Raw genomic sequence first — 26,489 nt, 5'->3', positions numbered from 1 at the left:
TGAGAAGGAAGAGTTAACTAGATACAAAGTGTAGCTATGGGAGATGAATAGTTCCTGGCATAGGGACCAGCACATGCAAAGGCCCTGAAGCAGGCAGGGACAAGGCACTTTTAAGGCACTGAGAAAATCGGTGTGGCTTTACCCAAGGCCCTTAATCCATCAGAGCCTCAGTTGGGATCCATAACAACTTGTCTTCTGAAAGGAAGGGCTTGGACCTCACTGCCTTCAGAACTACGGATCTGTTTAGAAAAATCATCCCTTCAAGCTTTCTTGGTAGTGCTTCACCCAGCCCTCCCTGCCTCTCACCTCCACAGAAACACCTTGTGCCTGTGCATCCTTGGGGCATCAGAGGTCTCGTTTTTAATATCAAGGACTGGGTCCAAAGAAGCTTCTCTCCCACGATCGTTCCCAGTTTTCTAGGGTAGGGGTAGAAGGCGGTAGTCTACATTGCAAGTACTTGGGCTGAAACAGGATTAAGGGAGGGGGAAGATGAGAGAGGGACTGGACCCTCACCTTTCCTTGCTCTCTGCCCCCAGAGGAGAAGAAGGGAGCTGGTGGTGGCGGTGGCCCAGTCCGCCTCCGCAGCACAAGCCGCAAGGACTCCATCTCAGAAGATGAGATGGTGCTGCGGGAACGAAGCTACGACTACCAGTTCCGCTATTGTGGCCACTGCAACACCACCACGGATATCAAGGAGGCCAACTTCTTTGGCAGGTCTGAGGCCTTGAAGAGGAGCAGGGCACAGCCTGATCTGGCAGTAGGAGGTTGGGGGGCGTGAGGGTATACTTCCTCTAGAAAAGTCTCAAATCCCAGCTCTGCCTCTGTACCCTGGGGCAAATGACTTCACCTCTGTGGGCCTCAGTTTCTTTATATGTAAAATAAAACCTAATCCCCACTCATGGTGTAAAATAAAACCCTAATCCCCACTCATGGAGGCACAGTGAGGAGGACTGATGAGGTAATTCATAAGAGCATCCAATGCAGTAGCTGCACTGTTCCTCCATCTCCCACCTCCTCCTCCTTCTGCCTCCATGTGCGGAGCTTGGTTTCTTTAATCTGGGTGCTTGGAGCCTCCTTCTGCTGGAGGTCTGAGGCAGGGGCCTTCAGAGGCTGGTAGTCTTGGCACACCTATCGGTCAGAACCGTGCCCCAGGTACTGAGGGACAGCTTGCCCACACACCATCACCCCACCCCTCCTTTGTAGATGTTGCACTTTTCTTTGGTAGGTAAGACACATGAACATGGATCGAGAATTTCCACCAAGATCCCCCTAACTGTCCACAGTGTGTAGAATGTGGAGTCTCAATCCAGGAAGGCAGGACCACTGAAGGAAGGCTTAGGGTGTTCCCAGAGACACACGACCCGATCCTGGCCCCCAAGGAGCTTAGGGTGTAGTTTGGGGTTAGTAACTTGGAGGGACCCAGGCATTCCCTGGCTCTGAGTTAAGAGAACACTTAAACAGATACTGGAGCTCTGCAGTATGGGGAGGACTACCATGTACTGAGTCAAGTGAAGACCTTGGAGTTTGGGGGCTGAGCAGATACAGAATCCCCTAGTCCCCTTGCCCTAAGCCACACAGCCTCTCCTTGAGGCTGTAGGGCAGTACCCCACCTGACCTCCCTGCCCTTTGCCACCCCCCCGCCAGCAACGCTCAGTACATCGTCAGTGGCTCTGACGATGGCTCCTTCTTCATCTGGGAAAAGGAGACCACCAACCTAGTCCGCGTGCTCCAGGGGGACGAGTCCATTGTCAACTGCCTGCAGCCGCACCCCAGCTACTGCTTTCTGGCCACCAGCGGCATCGACCCTGTTGTACGGCTGTGGAATCCCCGGCCAGAGGTGAGGGTGTAGACAAGGTGGCCGAAGCCAGGCAGGGTGGAGGGTAGGGAAGGGCCTCCGGCTGAGCCTGTGAGGGTTGCGAAGGGAAATGGGTCACACGGAGGGTGGGTGAGCTCTCCCTCGAGGGCTCAAGGCTATGAAGGTGGGAGCCATTGAGTTCTGACAGTTGCAAATACAGTGGGCAGTCCCAGGGCTTTGAGGGCCATATCTTTGAGCAAGCTGTGAAGATGTGTCTCTCATACAGGACACAGTAACCAAGTGCAGGGCAGGGAGGGAACCAGACCAGCTCCAGCACCGGTCATGAGAAGGGGACCCTAGGCTCCCTAGGTACCCCCCTCATATAACACTGTGGTGTGTCCCCCAGAAGCTCTGCAGAGGCCTATCCCTCCGTGAATCCTGGTCCCTTCACTCACTGCCTAAGGGACTTAACCATCTCTGACCCAGGTTTTTATCTCCACACTGGAATGGGAGTGACCCATTCCACCTCAAAAGGTTGCTTAGGAGGACGGTATGGCCCCTTCCACTCCCGGGGCGGGTAGCCAGGTGGGCCAGCCTGAGGCTTCCAGGGCCCTCTGTCCCACCTCCCCCCTCCTCCCAGCTGGCAAAACAGAAGGCAGGTGGTGTCTAATTCCAAAGTCAATTTTCTTGGAATTTTAAAGAGAGCCTACAGGGCCCTCCCTTAAGAAAGGAAAAGAAAGATAAAGGAAGGGCTATTGGGAGTGGCAACAGCAAAGAATGGGGAGTTGTGTCTATACCTCCCTCCCTAGGTATCCAATATGTGTGCCCAACATCTGTTGGTATGTGTTCTCCCTCACATATACCCATGCATGGTCCCCTGTGTACATGTCCTGATGTGGTGTGTACCAATTGTTTTCTGGTGCAGACCACCCCATATATACACTGATGTGTGTATTCCCCCCAGTATCTATCCCAGCATGTGCATCCCTTACATATATCTCAGGGTGTTGTGTCCCTTCCCATGTGGGTATCCCTCACATATGTCTTGGTGGGTGTCCCATGCATATCCCAGTGTGTATGTTCCTTCTATCCGTGTATACATATGGACAAACCGATATAAACCCACAGACATCTGGTGTGCACCCCCCTCCATATGTATAGCTCAGCCTGCGTGTATGTCCCCTACACACATGTGTGCCTCTCCTATACATCCTGGTGTCCCTCCCCCACAGAGTGAAGACCTCACAGGCCGAGTTGTGGAGGACATGGAGGGCGCTTCCCAGGCCAACCAGCGGCGCATGAACGCAGACCCGTTGGAAGTGATGCTGCTCAACATGGGCTACCGGATCACAGGCCTGAGCAGCGGGGGTGCTGGGGCCTCTGACGATGAGGACAGCTCCGAGGGCCAGGTGCAGTGCCGGCCCAGCTAGACCCTCCTAGCCCTGGTCCCCAGCCCCTGCTACTGGCTGGACCCTCCACCCTGGGCAGAAGAGCAGGAGGTTCTGTTTTGGTTTGTCTTCCCCCACCCCATTTTTTCATTTCCCCTGTTTTGTTTGTTAGTTTGGCATTGGGGGTGGGGATTGCTACAGTTTGCTGGCTTTCAGACTTTGGGGCAGATTGCCCTTGACTGACCCCAGCCCTGAGCAAAAGAGCAGGAGGGGAAGCCCCTCCCTTTGCCCCCACCTCCCCTCCCAGCTCCCTGGAGGACTCTGGCCTGCCTCAGGTGTGGAGGCCAGGCTGAAGCTGTCTTCAAGGGCTGCCCCACCCTTCTGTTGGCAGCAGGAAGGGGATTGGAATTCCCAGTCCATAAGGGCTAGCCTTGACCTGTTGCCACTCTTGCTCCCTGACTGGCAAGGCTAGCTCCCTCCTCCGTGGTCTTCAGGGAAGGCTCTGAAAAAGGACAGGGTCCCACCCTCCCTCCAGAGCCACTGTGTCAGGGTGGAAGCAGAAGGAAGGATGGGAGCCCTGGACCTGGTGCAGGCAAGGCCAGGCCACTGTGCCTGCTCTCACTGGCCACCTCTGGGTACTCAGCCTTTCCTGGAGGACCCTGGCGGGGGAGGGGGGCACCACACTGTACCCTGCCCGCCCCTGCCAGCCCTTCCACACTACGGCTCCTCTCCTCTCCTCAGGCGCTCCTGGCCTCACTGTGACCTTTCTGCCAGAGCCCCCAGCCAGGCCTGCTCTTGCTGAGGCGGGCTCCCTGCTAAGGGCCCTTCTTGCCCTTGCTCCCCTTCTCTCACCCACATGCAGAGCCGCCACAAAGACCAAAGAAGTGATGGCTTTTCTCCGTCCCCTCTGCTCTGAGGGGGGGAGGGGGAGTCTCCTGAGCCACTCAGATGGGAAAGTCCTAACTCAGTCCCCTCCCTCCTCAGCAGCCCCAAGCTTTACACTGGATGCAGCGGTCACCCCACCACTCACCAAGCCCCCCCTCTCTCTGCCTCCTTGGCGCTCAGCTCAGGAGCTGCTCCTAGTAGTTGGTTCATCCTTCCTCCCCCTCCCTCCTCCCTCCCCTCAGTGCTTACTTGGCTCCAGCCCTCCAGCTGCAGCCTCTGGGGAGAAGCAGCCCCCCTTCTTGTTCTCCCTCCCTCCGCCCCTGTCTCTGCCAGGTGCCTCCTCTCAGTCAGGCTTCAGAGCAGCCCTGGAGACAGGAGGGCCACGTTAAAAGCTTTTTCACAGTTTTAAGAAGACAGGGGGGTGAGGATAGTGGTGGGGGGTCTGGCACTATCTCGTCATTGCTTTAATCCCAGCAACACAGGTGGCAGCTTCTCTCCCACCCTCCCACCCCGTCCCTCTTTCCACCCCTCTCTTCTCCTTGGTAATGAAGTCTATTTATTGGCGAAGGAAACAGCTGCTGCTCCTCCTGCTGCTGGGACTTGCTCCCCCGTCTCTTCTTCATGACCTTTCTCCAGCCAAGGAGGGGAGAGCCAGGAGTATTGGGGCTGGGCCCTGGGCCCACAGACCAGCAGGGGCCCTTTGCTTTCCTGTGTTCGAGCTGCCCACCATTTCCTCTCTCCCTGCTTTCCACCCACCCTTCCTCCCTCCCTCCCCACTGTGCCCTGCCTGTCCAGCCCTGGCCCTGCAGTGTGGAGAGACACATAAGCCTTACTGTTCTCTGGGGGCAGGAGCCGAGCCTTTTTGTTGCTCCGCTCCCAGGAGAGTGAGGGTGACGCAATTGATTAAAACCGTTTTGTTCTAGGTATGGCTGGTTGCATTTGTGTGGTGCAAATGGGTATTGGGACCAAAGTGAGGGTACCTGATCCCTCACCGCTGTAGCTCTGTGACTCTGAGTAACCACACCTCTAGCAGGCAGAATGAGGCCTGCCTTGGGAGGGTGCCTATGAGAGTGGACACCCAGCCTAGCAGGGCTCAGTCCAGAGCCCGGCACTCAACTGGTGGCTGGCTATGATTTGCAATAATCAGCTCTCACTCTCCGGGCTGTTTTCTCACCCATAAAATAAGGAGTTTAGGGTCTTAGTGGTTTTCCAAACTTTTAAATTAGAACCCAAACAAGAAATAGACATTTTACATTGTGACCTAAGATACCTATGCTTATTTGTATGTATACAATGACCATAAGTTTTATACAGTAATACTCTTGCTATATGCAATGTGTTCTATTTACCATCCTATTTTATTAATGAGAAAAAATGCTGGTTATAACCCACTAACTTTATTTCACAGCCTGCAGTTTTTTATGTGTTCTAGATTGGAGGATTTCTTAGACCAGGGGTTCCCAAACTTTCTCAGCTCACACTTACCCTCACCATTAGTGTCTCAGTAATTTTTTTCATAAGAGCCCCTAACCCAAAAGAAATACCTCACAGTTTGATTTATTAAGCAGTTGAATCAATAAGAATTTGTCTTACCAAGCCAGTTGTCATTTAAAAAATACTATATATAAATGAAACAATATTTTATTTATTTCTTAAATAACTACTATAATTAGAGGGATCTGTGTGCTTGTTAGGCACTGAAAAACATGTCAAACTCTCTAATCAGATTGGAAACCACCACCTCATTTCCTGTTGCACACTGACTTCTATTTGCTTTTTATCATAGCGACCACTAAGGTTCTCAAAGAGGACATTCAAAAGAATGTAGCACAGCCTAATGATGAAACTGTGAACTGCCTTGAACTAGCCGTTCTCTCCGTAGCCAACAGATGTTGACTATCTCAAATTTTAAAGATTCTATGTGCCCCTGTGAATTTAATGTGGCACCCTAAGGTGCCTTGATACACAGTTTGGGAACTGTGCTTCGGTACTGTAGGAGCAATAGTTTCACTACTGAAATTTTATTTTTTCTGTTTACATATTTGAAAATCAGGCTGGAGACAGTGGGGTATGCTCAGCTTCGTGCAGGAGACTGACAGGAAGGAGGTCCTGCCAGAAGCAAGTGCTATGGGCTGGTGTCATTCCTCTGTGTTCCCAAATTGACGTCTGCAGAAGCTTTTTCGAAACATTTGCTGACCAGGCAAGGGAAGGACAATGTTCCAGGCCAAGAGAGTGTAGTGCAAAGTCCTGAAATCCCTGACGGAGCCTGAGTGATTCAGTTCAGCTGCACTGTAGAGGGAGGGGTGGCCCATGGATGAAGGGGTAGTCAAATTGTGGAGGGCTCCTTGGGCTTGGTGAGAGACTGTAGGCTTAATCCTGTAAGCAAGGAGGAGCCAAGGGAAGATTTCACTAGAGCAGTGTTCAGCAAACTGCGGCTAGCGAGCCACATGCGGCTCTTTGGCCCCTTGAGTGTGGCTCTTCCACAAAATACGACTTCTGCACATGGACCACGAAGTTTCAATCGCACTGTATGTGCGTGCCCGCACATGGTATTTTGTGGAAGAGCCATACTCAAGGGGCGAAAGAGCCCCATGTGGCTCGCGAGCCGCAGTTTGCCAACCATTGCACTAGGGGTTCCCTTTCATTTGGGATTACTAATCTTTATATATACACTGAGTGGCCAGATTATTATGACCACCCCATCAGTACTTCGTTGGGCCACCTTTTGCCTTCAATACTGTGGTGATTCTTCTTGGCATTGACTCCACGAGATGTTGAAAGGTGATGCGAGGAATCTGACACCATGCCTGATGAATAGCACTGTCCAGTTCTTGAGAGATTTGATGGTTGTGGAACCGGCTGCCTGATGGCTCCTTTAACTTCGTCCCACAAATGCTCAATTGGATTGAGATCTGGTGATTGTGGGGGCCACCTAAGCAAGGTAAAGTCTCCCTCATGTTCTTGAAACCACTCCTGCACAATACAAGCACCGTGGCATGGCGCATTGTCTTGTTGGAAGAAGCCACCTCCATTGGGATACGCCATCAACATGAGAGGATGAACTTGATCAGCAATGATACTTAGGTATATTGTGCTATTCAGACGTTGTTCCTCACGAATTAAAGGGCCCAAATCATGCCAGGAAAACATGCCCCAAACCATAACACGGCCCCCACCAGCTTGAAGGGCTGTACTCATGCATGTGGGGTCCATGCTTTCATGCTGTTTCTGCCAAATTCTCACTCTGCCATCTTCATGATGCAACTGGAAACGTGATTCATTGGACCACATGACTTTTTTCCAATGCTCGACTGTCCAATCCTTGTGTTCCTGTACAAATTGGAGACGTTTTATCTTGGTAACTGCAGACAGCAAAGGTGTTCGAACAGGCCTTCGGCTTCCATATCCCATACGATGCAGTTTATGGCTAATTTGCCTACAAACGTCAGGTGTTTCATAATAATCTGGCCACTCACGGTCAAATATATCCCACATTCAAAGGCTGTTAAATCACGTTGTTTACCCATATCTTCAGGAAAAAAACACACTTCTGTTGTGGTAAACAACCTGCTTCCCTATTTATAATGGTCTGGCCCTCCAGCAACTTCAGCGTGAAATTATAGCTAATTTGCCTACAAACGTCAGGTGGTCATAATAATCTGGCCACTCAGTGTATATAGACTTTATTTTAGAGCAGTTTTAAGCATACAGAAAATTGAGCAGATAGTACAGAGTCCCAGATACTTCCTTTCTCCCTGGCTAAGTTTGCCCTATTGTTAAAATCTTGCCTTAGTATGGTATATTTGTTACAATTAATGAACCAATATTGATACATTATTATTAACTAAAGTCTATAGTTTAGAATAGAGTTCACCCTTTGTATTGTACAGTTCTGTCAGTTTTGACAAATGCATGATGTTGTGTATCCACCATTACACTGGCATACAGAATCATTCACTGTGCTCCACCTTTTCAGCCCTCATCAGCTGCCCTACAATTAAAAAGTACTTAGGAGAAAATAATTGCAAAATATATCAGATAAAAGACATCCATAATATACCAAAAAACTCTTAACAATATGAAAACAACCCAATTTAAAAAGTGGACAAAAGATCTGAATAAAAACCTTAAAGGACATACAGGTGACTAGTAAACATGAAAAGATGCTCGTCATTAGGGAATTACAAATTAAATGAATGAAATACTACTACACACCTTTAGGATGGCTAGAATTTTAAAAAGCTGACAAGACCAAAGGATGTGGAGCAACAGGAACTCTCACTTATTGCTGGTGTGAAAGCAAAATGGTACAGCCACTTTGAAAGGTAGTTTGGCAGTTTCTTACAAAGGAATGTAGCCTTGCCATAGGACCCAGCAATTGCTCTTCTTAGTATGTACCTAAATGAATTGAAAACTTGGGTCCATGCAAAAACCTACATGAATATCTATAGCAGCTTTAGTCATAATTGCCAAATTCTGGAAGCAACCAATAAGTCCTTCAAAATGTAAATGGGTAAACTGTGGTATGGCCATACAATGGAATATTCAGTGACAACAAGAAATGAGCTCTAGCCAGAGACATGGAGAAACTTTAAATGCATGTTGCTCAGTGAAAAAAGGCCAGTCTGAAAGCCACACTGTATGATTCCAACTGTATGACATTCTGGAAAAGGCAAAACTAGAGACAGTAAAAAGACCATGGTGTTCCATTTTTTATGTACTTCTGCATGTGTGACATTCAAAGCTCTCACCAACCCTGCTGATACTGATAGAGAGCCCGGGACAAAGATAAGCCTGCACAGTGAGGGTATAACAAAACAGACAGAATTGGGACCCCTGTGTTTGTGGTGGGCAGGTGTAGCCCCAGAGGGCGGCTGCCAGTCTTTGTGCTTAGGAGGATGCTGAAATGTGGTTGCAGAACTTAAAAGGCAATAAGAGATCATCTAGCTCAGGTTCTTATTTCTGGCTATACATTAAGAGTCACCCAAGATACTTGTAAAGACTACCAATGCCCCACCCCAGGGATTCTATTTTAATTGGTCAGAGGTGGGTCTCAGGCATCCACCCATTATTTTAAGTCTGAGATTCATTCTAATTACCAACAGAGCTAAGATCCACTGATCTGGCCCCATCCCCACACTGTACAAATAGGGACAATGAATTCCAAAGAGGGGCAGGAAAAGGGAACAGGCTGCCTAAGGACCACAGAGAGCTAGAAGCAAATCCAGGACTGGATCCCTAATCTCTTGAGTCCTGGTCCAATTCTTTAGAAGTCACTTTCTTATTTAATGTCATACTTTTTGAACTCCTCTTATGTGCCTGGCACTGGCTTACTGAAAATGCACACAACAAACTAGTCCCTGCCCTCCCAGAGCCATCATAGTATCTGGAAGATTTGGAAGAGCAAATATGGAGGTTGTGCAAGATCTCTGCATGCATTTCACTGGGAACTGTGAATCCTCCCATACATCTGCCATCAAGTGCCCTGCTGTGTGCCAGGCTCTGTCTGGCAGGGAGGGAAGGCATACTGACGGACAGGATGGCAGGCATGAGGCACGCTATTGTTTGGATCAAAAGTAGGTTCTGGACTGACCAGTGTGGCTCAGTGATTGAGCATCGACCTATATGACCCAGGAGGTCAAGGTTTGATTCCTGATCAGGGCACATGCCCAGGTTGCGGGCTCAATCCCCAGGGGGTGTGCAGGAGGCAGCTGATCAGTGATTCTCTCTCTCCATTGCTGTTTCTATCTTTCTCTCTTCCTCTCTGAAATCAATAAAAATATATATTTAAAAAAAGGAAGAAAATAGGTTCTGGTCCTAATGAGGGCATAGTTTTGACCTGTTAAAGGAATTTACAGGATCTCAGGCTAGCCTCATCCACTCATTAACGGCCTTAAAAGAGGTCACCAGCAGAGACAGCCCAGGTTTGAGACTCAGAACCTCAATCCTAATATATACTTAGACCTCAGGAAAGTTCCTGAACGTCTCCAAACGCATCTTCTTCATTGGTAAAGTGGGTGTTATGATACTGCTCTAGTTACTTCACCGCATTGCAAGGAAGCACCAACTCATAGTGAGGTTATGCACATCAAAGTGCTTTTTAAGTGGTTAAGAGTCCTACAATGATAATGTGTGGTCTTTTAAAAAAATATATGTATTTTTATTGATTTTTAGAGAGAGGAAGGGAAAGAGAGAGGAACATCTATGAGAGAGAAGCATCACATTGATTGGCTGCCTCCCGCATGCCCTCCATCGAGGATCGAGCCTGGAACCCAGGCATGTGCGCTGGCCAGGAATCCAACCAATGACCTTTGGTGCAAGGGACAACGCTCAATCCACTAAGCCACATCCGCCGGGCTTACCTACTGTAATAACTAACACTGATGTTTTTCTGGGGCCAGGAACTGTTCAGGTGTAGCCTATCAAACCTACGGGAACCCTACAAGATGTGAGTTATCATTTCCCATTTCAGAGATGAGGAAACTGATGCCCTGACAGGTTCAGTTACTTTCCTAAAGTATGACAACCACTGACAGAGGTCCAAACACCGGCTTGCTGCCCACATGTTTAACCACAGTGCCTTACTGACCACCTGGGAGTAGGAGACTTAGCTTCTGATCCTAGCTGTGCCTTCTATAATCTTGGGTATGTTTGTCCATCTATAAAATGGGATGGAAAAGAAAATCATAACTCTGATATCTAAAGCATCAGGTCTGTTCTCAAATGATCGCCTCCTCACCACGGAAAGGTTTGGAGCCATCCTGGGAGACAGTCTAGGGTTTCATGGGGAGAACCCCAGTCTCCAGGAACCAGAGAAGGTAATGAATGAAACAGAAGCAGAAAGGCTGCAGTGGAGAGGACACTGCGCTCCCACACACCACACACACTCTTCAGAATGCCCAGCAGCTCTTCCAGCCTCCTCCATGATGGCTGCTGGTTCAGCCCTGCTTCCCTGGGTTATTGATGGAGGGGGCCACCTATGGTCAACATATAGCTCCAGTGACACTCCCTGAGCACTTCCTATCGGCCGGATGCTGTGCTGAATACAGGAACCAATAGATCCAGTCAGTTCCCTTCTCAAGAAGTTCGCAGTCTCTTGGGGGAGACAGGCATGTAAACAGCTAATGCAAGTACACATGAATATTCAATAGGTAGAAACAGCCTCCGTGCTCTGGGAGCAAAGAGGAAGCATTTGCTAGAAACCTTGAAAGTGGTGTAGGAGAATAGAGGAAGGGCATTCTGCCGAAGGAACAGTGTGAGCAAAGACATGAGGTATGCAGTGCCTCTGACTGGCAGACATCCCAGTGAATTAATGCCAAGCAAGTCCCAAGGGAGACAGAGATGAGGGTGGAAGAGAAGGTGGGGATTGAGGGACAAATCATGGGGGGCCTTGAATGTCAGGGTGAGGAGTGAGACAGCCTGAGGGAGGTATTATGTGAGCCCTGGGGACTTGTACATGGGGCCAAGAGAGAACGTGCCCTGAGTTCACCCTTCAAACAAGCAACATCTTACCCTCCAAGCTTTCCCAGCTTGACAGTTCCAGCTCTGCCCTCCTTCCCTCCCCCAGCCTGCCCTATAAGTGGATCCAGATGGTCATTCCTATTTTAGGTCGTATGTGTTGGGGGAGGGGCAGCTATGAGCCCTATCAATCCTTTCCTGAGCTGTTAGAGGAGCTTCTTCCAGGACCCCGCTGTGATCCTGAGCCTGGAAGGAAGTGTTAGTCTTTGATGGAGAGTTCCCATCTGTCTGTGGGTGATAGGGATGGCAGCCACAGAGGAGGAAAGGGCACAAGCCAGGAAGGTTTTTACAGTGGGTGAGAGAAACAAGGTAATGTGTATGTGTGAGAGGGCCTTGTGGATGGGCTTTGGTGGGGAACAAGCCTGGGGTAGGTGCCCCAGAGGAGTCGGAGGAGCTAGACCTCCAGGTACCTGGCCCTCCTCATGTGCCTGCCTAAGACATGCAGCTGCCCAGGCCAAGGGTAGGATGGTGCAGGTCATAGGGAAGAGAGCTAGGGCTCTCTGGTGAGAACCTACTCCAGAGCACTGTACCAATCAACCTCCATGGGTCCCTTAAAAAAGCTTGGGGCACCGAGAGGTAGCGGGTGATAAGCTAGGTTCCTGTCCTTAGACTGTCTGTAGACACCAATGAAATATTTGCCATTCATCCAATTTAGCAAGTATTTATTAAGCAAACGCTATGTGCTAGACAATACTAGGCATTGGGTTTACAGAAGTGAACAGGGAGTTCCTGCCCTCAAGGAGTTTCCAGCTGAGTGGGGGAGCCCAGTAGTACACAGCTACAAATGTGCTGTGAAGGAAAGAATAGGGCGTCTCAAGGGAGAGTGCCAGGGCCTTTCTACTTTAGATTGGGTGGTCAGGGAAGGTCTCTCTGAGAAAGTGACATTTAATCTCAGATGAATGGAAGCTAGCCAGTTTAAGTGTGGGGGGCCAGGGGGGATTTCAGAGAACAGTGTGTGCCAAGTTCCTGGGCATGAAAGAGCATGGCACATGAGAGGAATGAAAAAAGGCCAAGACGACTATAGTATAGTGAACAAACAAGAAAAGGGCATGTGCAAATGCAGGGCCTTGTAAACCATGGTAAGATGTTTTTGTTTATCTGGAGTGCTATGGGAAGATACAAGGTTGTCAGACTAGTACTTGTGTTACTACTACCCAGTTTGTGGCAGGCCCTGAGAAAGACTTTTAGGTGGTTTACTCATCTATACACACAATAAAGGACTAGAATTACAAGTTGACAATGACAGTAGAGGAATGTCTAAGGCATAGACCTTCTTCAGAGCCTGTGATTTAGAAGATTAGATAGCTATAGTGATTGAATTAAGATGTAATGTGATTCATTCATTCAACAAATACATACTGCACACCTGATCTATTCCAAACCCTGTGCTAGATGCCCTTCGAGGATCACACACCACACATGAGTCACAGGAGAAGCACAAATATACTCAAAGAGTTTTGAGTGGGTTAGAGTCATTTTCATCTGTGATATCTATGAGGTCTTTAAAAACATCCAATCATCCAATCATTCAATAAACATATTTGGCATCTGCTCTGCACAAGGAACTATGCTAGCTACTGAAATCAAGGACCTTAGAGTTCCATAACAGACAGACATATCCCTCAGAATGCATTAAAATATTAGGTGGTGTTCGGCTGGTGTGGCTCAATGGTTGAGCATCAACCTACGAACCTGGAGGTGATGATAGGATTCCTGGTCAGGGCACATGCCCAGGTTATAGGCTCGATCCCCAGTGCGGGGCATGCAGGAGGCAGCCGATCAATGACTCTCATCGTTGATGTTTCTATCTCTCCCTCTTCCTTACTCTCTGATATCAATAAAAATATATTTTTAAAAATACTAGGTATTAAAAAACAAGACAGCAGCTTTTCTGTAGATCAGCATTGAGGGAGGGTGATTCAAGGGGAGACGACCTTCCCAAAAAGGCGTAACTCCCACCACCTTGGTGGACTTGTCCATATCTCCCTCTGGCCCGGTTTTTAGTGCTGTCTTCCTTCTTGTTTCCCTATTTCCCTTTTCCACCCTGCATTTTTTGGTCTATCTTGGCATCCTTTAAAAAGCTCAAAGAATCCAAGATTTGAGCATGGTTTCTTTATATGGGTGGGTGATATCTCAGACAATTATATATCTTCCCTAAGCCTCGGTGTTCCCATCTGTACAATGAAGGGATAGGAGCGCATCTAAAGCTCAGGATTTACTCCAGCACGTTGTGCTCCGCAAGGCCGTTCTTTGCACAGCTGCACGGTTCCCTCCACCCGCCTCTCACCCCGGTGCCACCTGGCAAACATCAAGACCCAGCTCAAATATCTCCAGGCAAGTCTCTACTTCGACACACACGACACACAATATTTTAGTCTAGCCTTCCATTATGCTACCACCGCCTCGTAAGAGATGATGGGATGAAAAGGACAAGGGAGACGGGCTTGGGTTTGAGTCGTGGCCATTTACCTCACCGCACGAGCCTCAACTGCTCACTTGTAACCTGGGAGAAATACCTAAATTCGCAGGTTTAACCAATTCATGGCGATTAAAAACAATATATATATCAAGTGCTTGGCGCCTAAGACGTGCTCAATAAATAGCGGCTGCATCACCCCTTTTAGGAGCGAGCCCTCAGCTTACTGAATTACAGAGTTCTGGGTCGGTCTCCGTGCGGTGAAGGTGCAAACGCGCAAAGCTGGAGGGCGCCGAGGGCCCGGGGCCAGGCAACCCAGGCCCTGAGGGACGCGACTCCAATTCCCGGTGGGAAGGCCAAGCTGGGAGGACCCCGCCTCCCGGAAGTGACGCCACGCGGAAATCAGCGACCGAGCAGGGGCGGGCCGGAGCGGGGCGCGCGCAGCATGGCGGAAGCGGAAGGGATTTCGCCTCTCCTGTTGCCGCGGCAGCCACCCCCGCCCGGGATGGCGGAAGTGGAGGCGCCGACGGCGGCCGAGACGGACCAGAAGCAGTCCAGCGGCTCTAGCGGCGGCGCCATGGACGTGGAGCGGAGCCGCTTTCCCTACTGCGTGGTGTGGACGCCCATCCCGGTGCTCACGTGAGTTTTCTCCGCCTGGGGACGTGGAGAGCCTGGGTCCGCGCGGAGTGCTCGGGCCGCCCAGGGCCAGCCTCCGGCCCGATGCACAGCAAACCCTCCCCTCCGGCCAGGTCCACAGGCCTGGCCCCGAGCGGTGCCGGTTTCTGCTGAGGGTGGGTCGTGCCCCCCGCCCTCATTGCACCTCAGAGTCAGGGAGGAGGACGATTGTAGACCAGCGGGAAGGGCTCTGTGACTGGGAAGCTCGTACGCAGGAGGGCCCCTTGACACGGCCTGAGAAGACATCTTCACATTCACGGTTTATTCATTTCTTTCTGTGCACAAGCTGTCCCGCCGAGTCCGGAGGAGTTTGTTAGGATCATACCCGCCCTGGGATGTCAGTTTGTTAGGGCCCCAGGGATCCGGGATTCAGCGCTTTGTCTGACGGATGACCCCGGAGATTACACACCATCTCAGCTGCAAAGCGTGTTTAGGTCCCAGGGTGCTTGCCTCCCAGACAGAGGTGCTTTCTGTGGCATTAGCTTTCATCGGGAGAGAACGCAGGCAGTGTTGCCGCCTTTTTTTTTTTTTTTAGCTTCTGGCTGGGGAGACCTGGTTTGCCCTCCTGCTTCAGCCTTTGACAGCTGATAATGGCCACTGCTCACAGGGCTGGACAGTTGCCCAAGCTCTCGCTCATATTTTTCTCTGAATTTCACAGCCACGTTCTAAGGTAGGAAATGCCTTCTCAGGTGGTGAAGCTGAGCTTCTTGTATCATTAAATGTCCTTTTTATTTATTTATTTTTAATTCCTCACCCGAGAGTATTTTTCCACTGATTTTTAGAGAGTGGGAGAGAGAGGGAAAGACAGAGAAATATCGATGTGAGAGAAACACATCGATTGGTTTCCTCGGCCAGGGAGGAGCCTGCAACCGAGGTTTGTGCCCTTGACCGGACTCGAACCCAGGACCCTTTGGTCCCCAGGCCAGCACTCTATCCACTGAGCCAAAGAGCTCATGTGCACATAAAATGACTCACCCTCCAGCAGTAGGGAGAGAGACAGGTGAACCACCATCTTCGCACACTGATGTTTGCTGACCTAGAGCACAGAACTAGGAACAGATGTGGCACAAGGAGCTGTCATCTCTCTCTGGATGGGGGATCAGAGGAGAAGCAGCAGAATCCAAAGATCTGTCCACCCCCCTCAGAGAAGTTGATAATTCTTTATGAAAAGTCAGATAATAGTTACTATTACTAATAGAAACAGCTAAGGTTGGGTACTTACTCTGTTCTGGGCCAAACATTTTATATTCACTCTCTCATTCAGTCCTTACATCAACCGAATGAAAATAGATACTGTCATCCCATTTCATAGATGAGGAAATAAAGGCTTAGAAGCCAGCATGGGGCTTTTTTCTTTTTTCAAAAAATATATTTTTATTGATTTCAGAGAGGAAGGGAGAGGGAGAGAGAGAGAAACATCAATGGTGAGAGAGAATCATTGATTAGCCGCCTCCTGCATGCCCTCTACTGGGGACTGAGCCCGCCACCCAGGCATGTGCCCTGACTAGGAATCGAACCGCCATCTCCTGGTTCATAGGTTGATGCTCAACCACTGAGCCCCGCCGGTTGGTCTGTTGGGGCTTTTTTCATTGAGATATTCTACCTTCCCAGATAGAAGCTCCAGCATTTGCTCATTCATTCATTCAATAAATAGTTATTGAGGACCTATTATATACCAGATCTACATAGAAAGCACCTGTGGAGCTTGCCTTCATGAAGCTTCCAGACTGACAAATACTTTGAGAGTTTCTGTTGGGGACTTCCCTGGGCACAGGGCTCTGATGTTGTCTCTAGCCTTTATTCCTTTATTCTTAATTTCCATCAGCAGATGTCAGCACAGCTGTGGAATGTGGAGTACTGCTCCCAGACCTTCTCCCCAACTAGATGAACAGAATTGGGGTGGGGGGAGGAGCAGGCAGGAGGGGTCCTGAAGCTAGGGTCTGAGAAACCAGCAAAACTACTTTCTCATAATTCTGAGTCTGATGCATCCTGTGGCCACCAAGTGTCTTCAGCGGCTTACTCTATGCCAGTCCAGCTGATCAGATAGCAAGTATTTATTGAACATATCATGATAACAACACTGAGCAACTACCAAGTGCAAGGAAGTGTGCTAAGCACTTTACAAAGTATATCCTATTAAATCCTCGCAGTAGCCCCTCATTGTGGTAATTATCATTACTATCCACCTGTCACTGATAAATGAGCATGAGTAACTCGCCCCAAACCATCCAGCTGGTGTTGTTCAGTGGTTGGGCATCGACCCAGGAACCAGGAGGTCACAGGTTTGATTCCTGGTCAGGGTTGCAAGCTGGATGCCTGGTGGGAGGTGTGCAGGAGGCAGCTGGTCGATTGTTGTTTCTCTCTCATTGATGTTTCTATCCCTCTCCCTTCCTCTAAAATCAATAAAAAAAAAGCATAAAACCAAAGTCAGGACTCAACCCAGGTCTGATTTCAGAGCCTGACTCTACTCTTAAATGTGGGGCATTCATTCACTCATAATTTAGTCAATGAATGCTTAGCTCCAGCTGAATGCTAGGCATTGCCTTAGGGCAGTGGTCGGTAAACTGCGGCTCGCGAATTCTGCGCATGGGCCACAAAGTTTCAGTTGCACTGTACATGCGTGCCCGCACGTGGTATTTTGTGGAAGAGCCATACTCAAGGGGCCAAGGAGCCGCATGTGGCTCGCGAGCCGCAGTTTTCCGACCACTGCCTTAGGGGCTGCTCTGATAAATAAGAGTAAATCCTGCTCTCTTGTAGCTTACGCACTCGTGGGAGGAGACAGACAGTAAACATGTAAGCAGCCATCATTTCAGAAAGCAGTAGATACTATAAAAAAAAAAATTAAAACCGAGTAATTGGATCTAGGGTGCCTGGGGGTGCGTGTGGCTACTGTAGAAGACGTGGTCAGGGACGACCTCCAAAGTTACAGTCAAGCTGAGACCTAAACAATAAGAAACAGCCAGCACTCTAAAGCTCTGGGGGAAAAGTGTTCTGGGCAGAGACTAATGCAAAATAAGCGTTGAAGTGGGAGGATTTGGTGCCCTGGAACTGGAGGCAGGCAGTGTAGCTAGAGAGAGGCATGAGGTGACTTCAAGGGGTAAGTAGGGCGAAACTATTGAAAGGAGTTTAAAGTGTAATAGGAAGCCATTAATGGGTGTTAAGCAAAGGAATGATGGAATCTGAATTATGTTCTCAAAAAAACACTGGCCCCATCCTCTCAGGTGCTCAGGCTGCAGACCTGGGAGACCTGTATCCCATGGAAAATGATAAAACTGTCCAGTCTTTCTTTTAAAGATCTTTTAGCCCAGCCAGTGTGGCTCAGTGGTTGAATGTCAACCCAGGAACCGAGAGGTCACTGGTTTAATTCCCAGTTAGGGCACTTGCACCGGTTGTGAGCTCAGTCCCCAATAGGGCATGTGCAGGAAGCGGCCGATTGATGATGTTTCTCATCGATGTTTTTATCTCTCTCCCTCTCCCTTCCTTTCTTTCTAAAAATCAATAAAAAGATGTTTTTTAAATAATTAATTAATTAAAAAACAAAGATATTTTAATCCATTGGCTTCTCACCACCACCACCAGTTCTGTGGTCAGGATCACCATCATCTTTTGCCAGTATTTCAGAATAACCTCTGAATTCACCACTGTCCTTCCCTCCACTCTTGTCCCCCTCCCATTCTCCAGACACATGCAGCACTTTGCAGCTTCAGAGTTTTGCTTTCTGCCTGTTGGCACCCTGTTCTTTCACAGGTACAGTTAAAAGCCACCTCATCTGTGAAGTCTTTACTGACTCTGCCCCAGCCCCACATAATCACTTCCTTGAGCTGCAACTCCCCAGGTTTTGCCCCACCTCCCTAGCAGGGTGCAGCCTTGACACCAGCACCTGGCCAGTGGCTCTGCCAGCCCTTAAAAAATGGATCAGTCTCTCCAGCCCTTAGAGCCATGCTTTTCAGGCTGCAGACTAATCTGGGATTCCTAGGTGGTTTGCATATTGGGGTCCATGTGAGATTTGGGTTTTTTAAATGCCCATGACTTTTAAGAATTTGAATTTTCAGTTCCTGGAATTCACCATGCTGTCGTCCTAATCTCTACCCTTGCACATACTGTTTCTTCATCATTTCCTCAGAGAAGCCTTCCCTGAACCACACACACACACACACACACACACAGATTGGTTTAAATGCCTCCTCCACCTTTAAAAAAAATAACTTTTCATTGAGCTATAACATATACCATAAAATGTTTAAATCTTAAGTATACTCAGTGCGTTTTTACATACATATACTTATGTCACCCAGGTCAAGGTAGAGAACATTTGCAGTACCCAAAGGGCTTCCTTATGCCGGTCAGTTTTACCACAGAGATCACCCCTCTTTTGCCTTCCAGCACTATAGATTACTTCTGCCTTTTCTTGCACTTCATATAAACAGAATAGTATGTATGTTTCTTTTTTCACTCTGCCTTTTATCTGTGAGAATTTGTTGTGTGTAGCAGAAATTTATTGTTTTCCATTGTTACCTACTATTTCATTAAATGGCTATACCCCAGGTTACTTACTCATTGAGATACTAGAGGCCCAGTGCACGAAATTCGTGCACTTGTAGGGTCCCTAGGCCTGGCTACAGATCAGGGTCAATTGGGGCCTTCTGGCTGCCAGCCGAGGCCTTCCTTCGTTCCGCGCCACCCCCTGGTGGTCAGCGCACATTATAGCGAGTCGTAGAACTCCCGAGGGGGCAATTTGCATGTTAGGCTTTTATTATATAGGATAGCTGATAACTAATAAAGTGCATATATTTTAAGTGTGAAGTTCAATGAGTTTTGAAAAATGTTGTTTCTGGCTATTTTACGTAAAGGTGCTATGAACTTTCTTGCTCAGGGCATTTGTTTCCGTTGGGTGTATACTCTGAAGTGGGATTGCTGAGGCAAAGAGTATATTGCCAGTTTTTCGAAAGTGTTTATACTCCCACCAGCAGTGCATGAGCATTCAGTTGCTCCTCATCCTCACCCACTCAACGTTATCGTCCTTTTAGTTCTAGCCATTGTGTGGGGTGGTCGCCCTTTACTGTTCACTGGCACTTGCCCCTCTTCTGTGCTTCCCCAGCCCCTCCAGCCACCCTTTGGCACCCATCACACACAGCTGCAGTCGCATGTTCTCACACTGGATGGAGTGTCCCTGCCGTCTGTCTAACCGGCTGCAAGATCCCCGAAGCTCAGCTCCTTCCCCGCCCTTTCTTCTCGCAGGTGGTTTTTCCCCATCATTGGCCACATGGGCATCTGCACGTCCACAGGAGTCATTCGGGACTTTGCTGGCCCCTACTTTGTCTCGGTGAGTCCCCATTCTTCCCCCCTCTGGAGGGTTCCAGGGCTTACGTGGAAGGTTGGCCTGTCTTGCCTGCAGGCAGCTCCCTATCTCCCTGAGACCCAAGAGAATGCAGCTAGCACGCAGCCCGGGCCCTGGCCCTCTGCTCCTCACCAGTGTTTGACGCCTTTACTTACCCCTTCTCTTGCCTCCAGGACAGGCCAGGAGGGCAGTGTGGCCAGAAGGATTCTTAAGTAACTGACCCAGCCCTTTGCCCACCCCTTGGGTACTGAGACATGGGTAGGGGTTAGAGGCAAGAGTGGAGTCAGACCATCCAGGAACCACATATCTGGACCTTCAGAAGGTGGGAGTCACAAGCTGGGGACACAGGGGAGGCTGACATGGTTCCCTGGGTGTGGCCATGGAGAAGCGGGGGTGGGCCCCCTACAATGAATCAGCTATGTTCTCAGGTCTTTTGGGGGGAATGTGCCCCAAATGGGTGTAGTGCGCTTGTTCCTGGCTATTTCGAGGTTGCAGCTTCATCAGAAGCTGAAGTAAAGGGGGTATGTGGTGGCATCAGCCTGTTTATATTAATAGTTGTCATGATCATCTTACACAGAAAGGTCTTTCATAGCCATTGCTTTCACTGTCATATACTTCTATGATAATTTATCTTTGACCAGCTGTCAGCAGATTCTGAACCCAGAATCTGTCCCTACACATCTTATGTGGCAGGTTTAGGACCTGGCTAAAATGCCTCCCTCATGGAAGGCCTCTCAAACCCCCTCCCCCATTCCCTGTCCTGCTCTGAATGCAGTCGGACTGGCAGATGGAGAGACGGGCTCTCTGGGCACTGCTGTTGGGTCGGGAGGTCGGGGTGTCCTCATTCATACCAGGAAGGATCAGAAATTGACCAGAGAACTTGAAGAAAATGAGGCCCAGAGAGAGTGAGAGAATTCACTAGGAGCCACACCAAGGGGCAGTTGTGGCTGGCACCCCGAGTCTTCGGTCTCGGTGTACAGGGGGCTCTGTGCCATGCTGCCTTCTTTCTGCCAACATGCTGCTGCTGGCACTTCACAAACCGACCCGGCCCCAGAGCAGGACCCGGGCCCCACTGCTGCCCACCCGACATGCCTCCTAAGTCACTGCACTTCCACCGCCAACCCCGGTCTATCTTCCAGGCTGGATGTGGGCTCCCCACTGACCTCTGCTCTTGTCCCTCACAGGAAGACAACATGGCCTTTGGGAAGCCTGTCAAGTAAGTGATGAGCACCCATGTGACTGGCCCTAGGGCCAGGTTCCTCCTGGCTGGGTCCTTTATCCACAGGCCATCTAGACCTTGCCTCAGCTCTTCAAAGTCGTGTTTTCAGCTCCATTGGAAGGGTGAGGAAAGGGAAGAGACTTGGTCAAGATCACACAGGAAGTGGCAGAGTTGGGACTCACACCCAGGTCTGTCTCACTCCAAAACCTAGACTCTTTCTCCTGTCCCTCAAGGAGTGAACACACCATTTAAGGTGTAGGAGGCATTGTTTGGAACTCCCCTGGAAAGTTCTGGTCGGAGAGAATAAAAGCAGTTCAAGGCTTCTGGGAGCTACTGCTGGCTTGCTTTAATTTTTCTCTCTCGGAGGCCCACCTCAAATGTGGTTCTGGTGACAATGCCTCTGTCATCTGTATGCTCGGAACAGGATCAGGTGCTCTGTTGCCAGAGGCTGCACCCAGGAGGGCCGGGCCCAAGGAGTAGTGGGTGTCGCACCCAGCAGAGGCAGCTGTGGCTTCCTCAGGCAGGTGCACGTGTGGGCCCAGGCCTCTGAGCTGGGTGTCTGCTGCCAGGCTGCTGTGGGAAGCTCCTGGCCCCCATTTCTGGGCAGGAACCCCTGAGCAGCCCCCGCCCAGGCCGTGGTGGTTTCTCACTGGTCCCCTGTGTCTGGGCCAGCAATTTTCACCCTTTTCCATATCCTGGCACACATAAACTAGTTACTAAAATTCTGTGGCACACCCAAAAAATTTTTTGGCTGATTTGACAAAAAGAAAAAAGAAAAAAAAAAGTATACTTGTGATTCATTGACACCAGACAGCTATTGTTGTGTTAGCTGTTGTCATTTTTTTAATTTGACAGTCTAAGGGAAAAGAGATCAGTGCCCTGACTGAATAGTCAGGTATTGCAATGCTTTAAAAATTCTTGGGGCACACCAGTTGAAAATCACGGCTCTAGGCTTCGGTACCAAGCCATTCCACTCACAGCAGCCAGAGGGCGCTCTGACCTCCCAGCACTCCCTCGGGGTCTCACCCAGCTTGAGGTTTATGAGCTTTAGCTTCCCCAGCTGCTCTCCCACTCACCCTGATCTTCTTGTGGGGAGATGGGAGGGAATGCTTTCTGATGGATAAACTCCTCAGGGTGATAGTCAAGCCCTCTACGACATGGCTCTACCTGTATCTCCAGCCTCACCTCCCGGCATCCCGTCACCCTGTTCCTCCCTTGATCTTGGCTACATACTGCGCAGTTTTGTGCCTCTTCCTCTGTTCAGGCTGTTCCCTCTGCCTAGGGTACCCACTCCCTGCTCTGTGCCTGGCTAAGTCCTCTTCGGGCTGGACTCGCTGTCACCCCAGCTGAGTTAGCTCATGTCCTCCCCCGGATCCACCTGGCATTGGGCGTATCACACTGTCACACGGCCCTGGACCTGGCTCTCCCCTGCAATTTCAATACCCAGCTCAGGGCCCTGTGCCCAGAACCCCCTCTCCCCTCAGGTACTGGAAGTTGGACCCTGCTCGGGTATATGCCAGCGGGCCCAATGCGTGGGACACAGCTGTGCACGACGCCTCTGAGGAGTACAAGCACCGCATGGTAGGTGAGCCGCTCCTGGGGGTGGGAGCCAGGGAGGGAGCTTCCCCCACAGCCCGGCATGACCCCCCCTTCCTGCATCCAGCACAATCTCTGCTGTGACAACTGCCACTCACACGTGGCGCTGGCCCTGAACCTGATGCGCTACAACAATAGCACCAACTGGAACATGGTGACGGTCTGCTTCTTCTGCCTGCTCTATGGGAAGTATGTCAGGTGAGCTACCCACCTCCCACCACCCCTTGGAGATGTTGAAGGTTCTAGAAGAACTAGCTGAGTTCCTGGTGGACAAGGAGGTGGCTGTGCTAAAGGTCAGCTGCACCGGGTCCCAAGCCCAGCTCTGTCACTTGCTCACTGTGAGATCTCGGGTGACTGCCTTGGCTCTCAGCTGCAGCTGTTCTTGGTAACATGGGGGCAATGATTCTGGCTCCTTGGAGAGACTGTGGGTGCACAGGAGAGTGGGTGAGGGCCCCACAGGGTCCCTTCCCAGCTTCCAGCGTCTGAGGCAGGGTTCTGAGCAGGTGGGCCCCAGTGGTGGCTCAGGAGGACCTTGGAGGTCACAGCTTCATGACGTGTGAGGTCAAAGGTGTTAGTCTCAATTCACAGATGAAGGCAGCTCAGAGAGGGTGAGTGACCTGCCCACTTGGAGCCGGCACGCCCCTGGCAGCCAGGCCACCTCTCCAGGCTTTTCTCGGCTGCGCTCATCACTGAGAGCTTCTGAAAGGAGGCTCTCGGGAGTCTTTACAGTGCAGAGGCTTTCAGAGGTCCCCTGAGAAGTCTGTAACTGGCCACGCACACACTGAGGCAGAGCCGGGGTTGTACCCAGAGCCCTGACTCCAGCCACAACACTGTTCACTCCTGCCGACTCCTCCCCTCTCGGGGGCCCCATTAGGAAAGCTGTGTGCAGCCGGTGCTCCTGGCTTTCATGCCCAGACAAGGGCCAGGTCCTCTGACTGGAGACCTCTCCCCAGAGACTGGGGTGGTTGTGGATGGAACCAATAAGTTCTAGAGAAGGTGGGCACATCTGTCGTCCACCCAGGGAGGTGTCACGTCTCCACCAGGAGCCTGGAGCATCTCCTGCCAAGGACCGTAGGTGGCAGTCCTCCATAGCGGGTGCCAGGCCCAGCCAGTCCCTTGGACCAAATTATGGGGTGAGGGCACGGTTCCAGAGGTTCCAGGAGCTTCCTCGGGGACAGCAGCCCCTCCTGGGTTGGGATGGGTGGGGCTTGGGGTGGCTCACTCACCCGGCCCTTCCCACCAATACTCCCCTCCCCTCTCAGCGTCGGGGCCTTCGTGAAGACCTGGCTACCCTTCGTCCTCCTCCTGGGCATCATCTTAACTGCCAGCCTGGTCTTTAACCTCCGGTGATGGCTGCCTCGTGGCCCTGGACCTGCCACTCCTTTTGGTTCCAGATTCTTTTCCTCTCCCCAAAAGGCAGGGATGGGCCTGCTGCTGGTTTTGACCCAAGAGTCTGGGCTTGGTGGGCTGGAATAGGCTGAGGATGAGCAGGGCTGGGGGGGCAGGGGGTGTAGTTGCGTATGGTGTCTCACTGGTCACTCAGAAGTTCCCTGTGCCCTCCTCCCCAGGCTGGTGACCCCTGTGCTTGAGGCACCCTCTCTGCCCATCTGTTGGAAAGGCTTTAACTTCTCCCTGTAGCTGCTCCTGTGCTGCCTCAGCGCAGTGCCTGGTGGGGAGGAGAGGGCATTTGGAGCCACCAGACGGGTCAGAGCTGGATTTGGAGCCTGTTCTCCTGCCAGGGCTCGGTCCTGGGTGGGCGGGGAACACTAGGATGTCTCCGTAAGCTAAGCCACCTGGGCCTCCGCTGGCCTCTGGAATGGTCCAGCAGGGCTGGGTGGCCTTTAGCCAGAAGCTGCACTAGGGGTAGTTTGTGCCCCATCTCCTGGGGTCCTCCAGACCGTGCAGCCCCTTCTACCCACTCTCCCAGGGCCCAGCTCCCACTTGAGCCCACATCCCTCAGCTAATTGGGGCCTGGGCCCCCCAGTCAGGCTGGAGAGATGAGTGACACTGATGTGTCCAGAGTGACACCCTGCAGACCAGAGCAGCGGAAACAAAGCCTGGCCCCAGCCCCAGGTGTGGGCCTCACTCGGGATGGCACCCCTTGGGTCCAAGATGTGCCAGAGCAGCCAGCGCCATCACAGAGCTGAGGGGAGCTGTTTCCTCCTCACCAGGGCTCCCTCTTCTCTCCTCGCTGTGGGAAGGGCCTGTGCTGCCCCTCACCCCTCCCCACGGATTCCTGGGGGGGGGGGGGCACTCCCTGGCCAGGACAATAAAGAATTTTAACTCCAGAAAGTGCCTTGTCCTTGTTTTCTCCCTTCACTTCTTCAACTCGTATCTCCTTGGTGTCCTTGGGTACCTCTGCCCCGGGCAAGGGGTCTGGTTAAGTCTTCACCCAGTGCCTGGCTTACAGGGTCGGAGCATCCCCCAGGTATCCTGCCCTGGGCCCAGGCTCTGGGAGTCCCTCACCCACTATCCCAAAGCTTTCTCTTCAAGGCAAATGAACATTGAAATCCTTCCCATACTCCCTGTGGGGAAGAACTTGGCAATAGGACTGGGGTTGGGGCTGAGCAGACCACAGCCCAGGGGTCTACAGTTTGGGATAAGCTGAGAGAGCCCCAGCCCCTGGCTCCTGCCATGTTCATCAGTCACATGGCCAAGTTCCTTGTGCTGACCCCCAGTGATCCGGTCGCTGTCCTGCTCCACTGTGCCTCCACTTGTGGCCTTCCGGGCCCTGCATTCACTCCGCACGCCCTGCCCTCCAGCCTCCTCCCACCTCAGTCCTGTGCTTCCCGTGTTAAAATCATGGCCTTTCTGCCCAAGCCCAGTTTAAAGGTCACTTACTTGGAGGAGTCTCCTAACCTTGCCCTGTGCCGGGTGTCACTTAGTTGACCTAGTAAAGGATTTGGTCTCTGGATCTTGAGCCCTTTGTGTTCATCCTGAGGATGGCTCAGAGGACGGCTCTAGCTGTTGGCCCTCAGAGCCCTGGATCAGCTATCCCAGCTCACCCCAGACCCGCAGTGCTGTGGTTTCCAAGCCTGAGGTTCCTCCCCACTTCAGAAAAATTCCATTTTCAAACATCTTTCTTGCATAGTGGAGTCCATCTGAGAATTGATTGGTGGGGGGAGGGATGGGAGGGGGAGTTCCGGTACAGAGAAAAATCACAGCAAAATAGGGAAACGTTTTAAGGCCTGCTTCTGCCTGGCAGGATTTTCAGTTAGCCTTGCAGAGAAAGGACATAAATGGGGCTATGAAAATCACCCAGCAGATACTGAGGACTGGCTGTGTGACAAGCCTTGTCACGGAGCCTATGAGGTCAGTGTATCCCCATTTTACCAATGAACAAATATGCAGAGAAGTAAACTGAGGTAGGACAAGTAGCACCATGTTCAAACCCAGCAGCTTGGCTCTGCAGCCCCCCCTCGGGACCACCCTGTGAGATGGCATCGCTGGGGCACAAGGAGGGAAGTGGGGAGGGGCTGTTTCTCCGAAGGACTGGGGCACTAAGCAACTGGCCACAGCGCACAGGCACTGAGCCCGTGCCCCACAAGCAGGTGGCCGCGGGTGGGGAGGCACTCTGCAGTGGGGGTAGGGGACACAGATGGCCAGGGTGTGAAGGGACAGGGAGTAGTCAGCAGTAAAGCTCTGAGGACAGTGGTACC

At 51.0% G+C, this 26,489-nt stretch overlaps 2 protein-coding genes across 4 annotated transcripts in view; both read left to right on the top strand.

Moving 5' to 3' along the window:
• WDTC1 (WD and tetratricopeptide repeats 1) overlaps positions 1 to 4,990 on the top strand; it is a 50,191-nt gene extending 45,201 nt beyond the window's left edge. The window contains exons 14-16 of one of the 2 annotated variants that reach the window (XM_059690647.1): positions 537 to 714; positions 1,645 to 1,837; positions 3,028 to 4,990. In XM_059690647.1, the coding sequence (XP_059546630.1) occupies positions 537 to 714; positions 1,645 to 1,837; positions 3,028 to 3,225 (569 nt within the window). In that variant the 3' untranslated portion in view covers positions 3,226 to 4,990. The remainder of the gene's footprint in view (positions 1 to 536; positions 715 to 1,644; positions 1,838 to 3,027) is intronic. The other variant, XM_059690648.1, reaches the window with a different exon arrangement.
• A 9,422-nt stretch (positions 4,991 to 14,412) lies between these two features.
• On the top strand, positions 14,413 to 25,122 carry TMEM222 (transmembrane protein 222). 2 transcript variants are annotated; one of them, XM_059690644.1, is made up of 7 exons: positions 14,413 to 14,641; positions 19,916 to 20,000; positions 21,200 to 21,231; positions 22,719 to 22,815; positions 22,898 to 23,028; positions 23,852 to 23,963; positions 24,093 to 25,122. In XM_059690644.1, the coding sequence occupies exons 1-7, from the start codon at positions 14,448 to 14,450 to the stop codon at positions 24,168 to 24,170; spliced, it is 729 nt and encodes a 242-aa protein (XP_059546627.1). In that variant the 5' UTR covers positions 14,413 to 14,447; the 3' UTR covers positions 24,171 to 25,122. The 2 variants fall into 2 exon arrangements, with proteins under 2 accessions (XP_059546627.1, XP_059546628.1); XM_059690645.1 differs by lacking the exon at positions 23,852 to 23,963 and having other exon boundaries at positions 14,425 to 14,641.
• The last annotated feature ends 1,367 nt before the right edge of the window (positions 25,123 to 26,489 follow it).

This window comes from Myotis daubentonii, chromosome 3 (assembly GCF_963259705.1).
Source record: "Myotis daubentonii chromosome 3, mMyoDau2.1, whole genome shotgun sequence".
Taxonomy (NCBI): domain Eukaryota; kingdom Metazoa; phylum Chordata; class Mammalia; order Chiroptera; family Vespertilionidae; genus Myotis; species Myotis daubentonii.
Note: the sequence above shows the minus strand (reverse complement) of the source record. Positions and strands in the feature narration are given on the sequence as shown.

Excerpts from the sequence above, each read along its gene's own strand:
- TMEM222 (XM_059690644.1), top strand. The coding sequence starts at position 14,448 with ATGGCGGAAGCGGAAGGGATTTCGCCTCTCCTGTTGCCGCGGCAGCCA. Across the intron at positions 22,816-22,897 it reads AGGAGTACAAGCACCGCATG|CACAATCTCTGCTGTGACAA; the intron begins GTAGGTGAGCCG and ends TCCTGCATCCAG. Across the intron at positions 23,029-23,851 it reads CTCTATGGGAAGTATGTCAG|GGAGGTGTCACGTCTCCACC; the intron begins GTGAGCTACCCA and ends TCGTCCACCCAG.